Consider the following 8,331-nt stretch of genomic DNA (forward strand, 5'->3'; position numbering starts at 1 on the left):
GCTGGGATCTCCTCGGTGCACACTGGGAACTCAATCTGCCTCCTGGCCTTTGGTCAACTGGGGCCTACTACCTCGAAAGGATCCCGACACCCGATCCATACAGCGCCGCTCGCTTAATGTACTGGACGCCACGTGGAATTCGGAGAAGTCAAGTTTGCTCTTTGTAAATAGCATGACACGATGAGCGTGGACATTGCGCAATACTTCCAAGCGCCTGCTCGGACCCAGTAAGAGTGCTGCGTTTTCATACGCGGGGTTGCCACTCAACCTTATCAGTGAAAGCAAACAAGGGATCGCTTTCTCCCACTCACTTACTATTGTGCTTGCTGTGCGTGAGCTGAAATGTTCACACTCCCCACGCCTGCTTGACACCTGCACGTCAATAGTCCCCCCCCCCCCCCCCCCCCCCCTCATCAGGAGTTTCGCTGTGATGCAAATAGAAATAAAAAAACTTGCCAAAAGACAAACCAAACCGATTTCCAGTTCAGCAACATGGCTTCTCTCCGGAAGCAGAAATGTGTGGTTTGCCAATAAAGTACAAAGAAACATAAACTATGATACACAAAAAGCAACTGAGTGAATTGTCTTTGCTCGAGTGTGTGTCTCTCTATAAAGACACGCTGTGTGCCGTTTCATTCACATCATTTGTGATTGCAGCATTGATGTAAATGAAGCACAAGGGGTATCAGTGGCTCAGGGGTAGAGTGGCTGGATGGTAACCGTAAGGTTGCCCCAGAGTTAGTGTCGAAGCGTCCTTCAGCAAGACACTGAACCCCTAATTGCTCCCGATGTGCAGGTTGGTGCCTTGCATGCATGGTTTCCACTGCCATCGGTGTATGAATGTATGTGTGTGTGAATGGGTGAATGTAATGCACAATCTCTGTAAAGCAAATGCACCATTTACCATTTTAAGCACAGTGATTTCCTCTAATTTCTCCATTTTAAAATACATCCGCTGAATAATAATAATAATATACAACTACAGTGTATATCTTTTCTTTCAGCCAATCATTGCCAAGCCATTGCCACTTTGTTGAGCCGATCATAGGCGGGCACTTCTGACCTGAGATCAGATTTTAATGCACGGAAGAATGGTGGTTCTTTAATGCATTTTGACCTGAGATCAGATTCTAAAAATGTCTTAAATCCTGACAGTTTAAAAAAATAGCAGACCTACAAGGTCATAGCGCGCCACTCAGTGGAGCGCTATGAGCTTGTAGATCTGCTATTTTTCAATAGCTAAATTACAACATAATGCTAACACCAAAAGGGATTCCCGCCCAAAATGGGCTAATGGGGGTGTCACGACGAGAATCAATCAAAAACAATCAATCAAAATGAGTGAAATTTGAATTGTGACAATAAAATAAGTCCAATTGCCACCAAGAGCTTGAATGGCACCTGCACAGTACTGCAGTCAAGAAGACTTAAAATCAAAAGTGGACACAAAACCATGGATTTGGGAGAATCGTGACACCCCTCTATAGCCAGCACACCTCCTGCTATCACCCAAGGCTCATTGATTGGCCAATTAGGCGGCCCCAAAGAGGACGTGGATGAAGTCGCAAACGTTGTGGGTGAAAGCAAGCGCGCGGCGCGGCGCAGGGAAGCGTGACTCGGGGCTTACCTGTGTGCCAGACATACTGCACCCACACGTAGGTACTGGCAGCAAAGAACAGCCATTGCACAGGGATGAAGAGCAGGCATATGATGTCAGAGGTGAACGCCACACACACAAAGAACACCGAGAACGCCTGTAGGGGGATGGGGGGGGGGGGGGGGGGGGGGAGAGGTAACGTACATTAAATGTCGTTGCTTGTTAAAGCAAACATGGACATACAACAAAAAAACACATTTCGGCAAAACGAGCCGCTGGCTGTTACCATTTCATTTTCCTATGGCGATTAATCACATGTTCAGCGCAACAAAGTCAACGGCAGACATCAAAGACGATCTGTGATTTACTAGTCCGCTCTAGAGAATTACAAGCTGGGAAGGCTGGGATAAAAACACTGAACAGAATGTAAAAAGACCCAAGATACTACACTGGCTTGAAACGTAACAAACCCTCAAATAGTTTTGATTAAAAGCAGTCTAATTCACTTCATCTTTTTTTAGCAGGCAACATAAATGTATTCTCAGCAGAACCCCATACCGACTATTAGATCAGTGTGCAACGATTCCAACAGATACAGCAGTATGGATGGCAGCAGAGCATGTTCAAGGAAGATATATACATATGAAGAGCAACTGCTAACCAATACAATAATACATTATGCAAAATGATAGTAATAATATGGACACGGATATCATAATGAAATTCCCTAAATCATAAGAGTGCATTTGCTGGAGCTCAGCTAAGTTAAAGGAGAATTCCATACTAAAAGGCTTTCTTACCTTTCTTTGTAGTTGTTACGTCCCCACCAAAGAGGTCCAGGTGTTACTTTGTGCAAAACCTCCCTATTGGCCATTTCCCCTACCATAAGCCCTAAATGAATTGCATTGAATGTAATGGGAATTGAATGGGGCTATGGGGTGTTGTGCTAATTCGCTTATTTCCTTTGCTCAAAATTATTATTTTTTTGTATATATCCTCTCTTCATAATGTAAATAATATCCCAAGCGGCACACTTTACTACTTATTTAGATGCAAATAAGTGAATTAGCACAACACCCTCAATTCAATGCAATTCATTGAGGGCTTATGGTAGGGGAAATAGCCAATAAGGAGTTTTTGCACAAAAAAACACCTGAACCTCTTTGGTGGGGACGCAACGACTACAAAGAAAGGTAAAAAAGTTAAGAAAGCATTCTAGCATGGAATTCTCCTTTAACTACAGTACACGGGCAAAAAGTTACAAATGTAGACGAAAAACAAAAGGCTGGCCACAGGCAAGGAGTAATTAGAGTGCGCACACTGGATCACACTCCCATAGTAGTCATATTATCACCACGGTGAGGTTTCGAGGATCTCATCTCATCTCATCTTAACTAACGAGGAAGCGCTATAAGACACTCAAAAGGTCAATGTGGTATTAATCCTATTCCTATGTTAAAACTACCTATTGGGTGGCCAGGCGGACGGTGTAACGTGCGGACCTGCGAGGCGCACTGTTTTTCCGACCCGCATCAAACGGGCCATCAGAATAGCCACACCGGGGGGGGGGGCCGTTGGGGGACCCCTGGAGGTGCTGTTCAGGGGTCCGTCATGAAAATAGTCATGACATATGGGGCAACTAAGGCAGTGCACTTAAAATGGCCATAACTCCAGTGACCATTACTCTGACCAGAGAAACATTTTAGCGGTTTTAGCGGTCTGAAAATCTAGTATACTAAAATGAACTACTGATTCAGTTTGAGAACTTCTTCTTCTTCTATGTCAATATGATCTTGGTCGGATTTTATATCTTTTGGAATTGCATGCTTTGTAAACCTTTTGAAGGATCACATTTCTCCCTGCTTTTTAACCCATTTTGACCTGAGATCAGATTCTAAAAATGTCTTCTACATCCTGACAGTTTTCTGAAAAAGCTGTGTTTCTATATCAGTGGTTCTTCGATTTTTCAAAAATAGCAGACCTACAAGCTCGTAGCACGCCACTCGGTGGCGCGCTATGAGCTTGTAGATCTGCTATAATTTTTCAATAGCTAAAGCATAACATAATGCCAACACCAAGAGGGGTTCCCGCCTAAAATGGGTTAAAAAGGGGAACAGTGGTGCAGCGCTGGCATCATCAGACACTCACCAGGCCTTGGTATCTGAAGGAGTCGTACACACTCCGGATGAAGAGCCAGAACGGCCAGAGATACTCGAACCTGAACTCCAGTACGAAGTCTGCCAGCAACACCAGTGCCCAGACCACCAGGAACTTCAGGTAAAGGAAGGTACTGGACAGAGAAACGAGAACACATACACACAAAACATCAGAACACAGAACATAATGTTTTGGAACACAAATTACTCTTCAACCACTTGAAACCTTGGCATCCCTCTTTTGAGAATGTCATAGGGGAATTTTTTTCCAGAAATTGTCAACATTCTCCAAAATAGCAGATCTACAAGCTCCCACCGCATCGCGCAGAACGAAAACCAAAAAAAAAAACATTGCATGGATGCACGTGGGACGTATCCTCAGTGATGTGTCCCAAGGTCACCGGGGTTTCGGGTCTCTTGAACATCATACCCCTCACTCAGGTCAGGTGACCCAGCCAGGGTGATCAAGTCCCCGTAGCTACCCTCAATCAGTCCCATTAGGCCAGGGCCACACAATCCAAATCCATTGCTCCGGAACTACTCTACCGGGACTGGGAGGTAGATCAATCTGGCATGTGGAAGGACTTCACTAGACTCTGTGGGTTGACTCCTGTCCGCGCCCCTCCTACATCTCACCAGGTACACGTCGACCTGTGAGTTGCACCAGACTCCCAGCACCAGGCACTTCATTCAGGAGTGATGGATTATTGAGCCGCAATTGTTCTGCAGGCTCCGCTTGCGGCTTGAATGGCCCTCCTCAAGGCCTCACCAGGGGTTTGTTGGGCTTCCTCCTCACGGAAGACACAGGCTGGGGCACCAACCCATACTGCTTCCGGGTGCCGTCTACATTCCGGCTGTCACCCGTCTCTCCGGTGGTCAGTGGTCACCAGACTATTCCTGGTTGTTACGTAGTCTATTCCTATGAGTCACTATAAATAGGATAATGCATTGTGAGCTTGTAGATGTAGATCTGATATTTTCACTTAGTTTGTTGTACGATACAGGACAGTTAATTTATGTCACCCAATTAACCTCTGAACCAACATGAGTGGATAATTAAATCAATCAATGTGTGGAGACATTGACAGTGTGAGCATGAGGAGGTATTTGCTGTTCGGAGATTAGATGTGTATGCACCTTGTTTGTCTAAGCAGCTTACGGTAGAAGACGCAACTGTACTGTAGTGGACACCTGTACTGTACACATTGAGCGGTGTGTTTTAGAAAGCTGGTATCTTAAATGAGAGTGAGATACCATAAACACACTGGGCACTGGGCTAAACTACAACATTGTGACATGATTGACATCTAAATCATTTGGGCCCAAGTTTCTATGTGTTCTGCTTGTCGAGTGTGGACTTGATTGCAAAGCAAAACAGCAAAGTTAAAACATGGTGATGTCTTGATAATTTGAAGAGATTTGCTGAATTCCATCTTTCAGCAGGCCAAAGACAGGGAGAGAAAATGACCACTTCTTTTCTTACGCTAGTCTGTAGTGATTTATATTGTGTGTGATGATATTGAATTTTGTTGTTATTTTTCATGTCATGTTTATGAACTGAATACATAAGACCCGAATGGAAACAAGATCGCAAAGACTTAAAAAAAGAATCCTACCAAGTGTTTGACCGTAATGTGTTTTGCGGTTTACATATCTTTCTAATAAAAGTATTCATTCAATCAATCAATTAATCAATCAATCATAGACACAGGTTACAGTTCTGAACTCAGTTTGCTTTAGAGTTGACACTGCATGTGACTTGAAGGACAATGAATGAAGTAGACCTGTCGTTTTAGTCATCATTCCAAACTAAACCAGCTAATATTATACACAAGGATGTCATCTTGATCTCAAGAGGTATTTGTGATTGTTGGCAGAATCAGGTAGATACTCCGCCGCTTGCCTCACTCTCACATCTAGTATTAGATGCCGTGTGTGTGTGTGTGTGTGTGTGTGTGTGTGTGTGTGTGTGTGAGAGAGAGAGAGAGAGAGAGAGAGAGAGAGAGAGAGAGAGAGAGAGAGAGAGAGAAGGTAGCTGTTTTGCATGATGTGCAGTAGCTGGCATGTAGGAAGTCAAATGCAGGTGACAGCCAGCGTTGCCAGTCTGACTTCCACACATACCTACTGCAAAATGCAAAACGGCAGCAGCACAGTTGACTATTAAGCGAGTAACTTTAGCTCTGCAGCTGCATGTCGACTGTCTAGCATTAACCTGTGCTGTTGTTGGCAGTATTTTCAGCTGGGAATGTGCCGAGGTAAACCAGTGGTTCACAAAGTGCCATGGGGTCCACTCCAGGTCGGGGCTACCAGGGGGGGGGGTTCTTCTAAATTGACTCATACATACAGGTCTGTAGTAACTCTGACAGACAGTATACAAATACAACAGTTAAGAGTTAATTTGGTTCCATTTGTATACTGTCAGAGTTGAGGAGGGAGGTCCTTGAACCTAAACAACTATAGCTATCATACCATTTGCTTACAAAAAGTACCAAATGGAAATTGTGACGAGCACAACAATGACAGCTGACTGACACAGCTGAACCAGTCAGTGTCTATCAGAACCCATTCAAAGATCTATAGATCGAACTATCAGGGCAATTATTGATTGATGATTGATTGACAAGACAGCAGCACAACAGGCTGTCATGAGGCCTATATAGGCAGCTAACTGCTGTGAGTGACAGACAGTTGAGCTAACATTAACCTGCTAAAAGAAAAGATGCGTCAGTCTGCCTAAAACCAACCACGTTAACCCCGGAAACGCATGTTGTATTTCAAAATGCACGTTGTGTTTCACATCTGGCACAGTTTGTTTTTTTTACTTTCAATTGCATTTCCCCGTACATTCAAAAAAATCGGACTCTAGTCTACACAATTGTCTATGGGGTTGTTGTTTACGTTTGACGTTGGTTGGGTCTAAAATAAATCTATAGAATATAAGTGCAGAAGCACAGGTCATATTTTGAAGCCCACCTGTATAACCTAATTACGGAAGACCCCCCCCCCCGTGTTTTATTTACGTTAACTTGACACCATGGTACACAACACAGTCACGGAGCTAATGGAAATATATGATATGATGTGTGTAATGTATTTCACTAGCTACTGGTAATGCTCGTAAAAAAGGCTAGTAGAGGTAGCTAAGAAGGCTAACGGGCTAGCTGGTACTTCCATCCAGCCAGCCCAGCCAGGTGACACACACACTGGGCAGTAGGTGTGTGTGTGTGTGTGTGTGTGTGTGTGTGTGTGTGTGTGTGTGTGTGGCTCTCAGAGCTCCGGGCCCCGAGTGAGCGGCGGACCACCGGGTCCCGTCCCAGGCCAGGCCGGTGGGCCAGGCCAGGCCGGGGGTCTCCCTCTCTCCTGCCCGGGCTCCCTCCCCCGCTTTGCCGTTACCTGCCGTAGATGCCCTCGGTGATTCGGTTCCGTTTTAACGGCCGTCGGAGTTTGCTGCAGTCCGCATTGCGCCGCTTCATCCTCCTCCCCTTCGCAACGCTGCCCTCTGAATAATACCCTGCACACAGTGCACAGTAATCTGATCCAGTTTCCCTGCCGTGGTGCGTGTCCTCCCAGCCAGGAACAAACAAACAGATATATAATATATAATATATGTATGATGATGATGATATAGTAATAAATGAAGTGGGGTGGGTGGGGGGACCGGGGCTGCTTCTTCTTCTTCTTCTTCTGCTTGGGATAAATGTCGCTGCTGTTATTGTTATTATTTTTTTTCGTCCCCCCGCCGCCAGCAAACAAAGAAATAAATAAAGGGGGACTCTCTCTCTGCGTGTGTGTGTGTGTGTGTGTGCAGGATGGATCCTCCTCTTTCCCTCTCGGCGATTCGGCGCAGCCTCACTGAGGACGCGCTGTGTGTGAGCTTGCAGATCTGTTCTTTTTCCGCCGCGCCACACCGTCGTACGGTCGAGGGGTGAACACCACCGGCGTGTCGTCGTGCATGATTGACGGACGAGCGCGCGGGCGCTGGCCAATCGGACGGGGCTTTTCCACGTTGATGGTCGCGCGCAGGAGCCAGTCGTGTCCGAGAGGGGGCGGGAGGGGAAAACACGACGAGGTGCTCGTCGACCAATCAGCTCCTTTGTGGACAACTCGGGCATTGCTCTTTTGTCCAATGGTGGACCGCAGGGGGCGGGCTAATGTGTGGACAAAAACATTGTGCTGTTTATTCCTATTTGCAGAAAATAATATAAAATAATATGCAGATTATTTTTGGGTTGGATGAAAAAACAAAACAGCTTAAATCGAATTAGATATCTGGAATGTGGATGTATTGTATTTGTGGCTATTATACGGTGTGTGTGTGTGTGTGTGTGTGTGTGTGTGTGTGTGTGTGTGTGTGTGTGTGTGTGTGTGTGTGTGTGTGTGTGTGTGCGTGCGCGCGTGTGTGTGCGTGCGTGAGGAGAGCAGGATCTTTAACATATTATTTATAAATTTTATTTACACATTTGGGCTTGATTGGGAAATATGTATAATGAGGATATAGATCTATTTACAATAAGTATATTGAATAGGCCTACCTATTGAAAATATTATTATTAGGCTAATAATAATAATAATATGTTT

The 8,331-nt window shown here is 45.1% G+C and overlaps 1 protein-coding gene across 3 annotated transcripts in view; it reads right to left on the reverse strand.

Annotated features, from left to right (window-relative positions):
- Window positions 1-7,567, reverse strand: part of maco1b (macoilin 1b) — a 36,776-nt gene extending 29,209 nt beyond the window's left edge. For all 3 annotated transcript variants that reach the window (XM_080783666.1, XM_080783665.1, XM_080783664.1), the window contains exons 1-3: window positions 7,147-7,567; window positions 3,746-3,887; window positions 1,628-1,754 (exon numbers count right to left, since the gene is read on the reverse strand). In XM_080783666.1, coding sequence (XP_080639792.1) covers window positions 1,628-1,754; window positions 3,746-3,887; window positions 7,147-7,226 — 349 coding nt within the window. In that variant the 5' untranslated portion in view covers window positions 7,227-7,567. The remainder of the gene's footprint in view (window positions 1-1,627; window positions 1,755-3,745; window positions 3,888-7,146) is intronic.
- Between the last annotated feature and the right edge of the window lie 764 nt (window positions 7,568-8,331).

The sequence above is a fragment of the Protomyctophum bolini genome, assembly GCF_963924005.1.
Source record: "Protomyctophum bolini genome assembly, chromosome: 15".
Lineage (NCBI taxonomy): Eukaryota > Metazoa > Chordata > Actinopteri > Myctophiformes > Myctophidae > Protomyctophum > Protomyctophum bolini.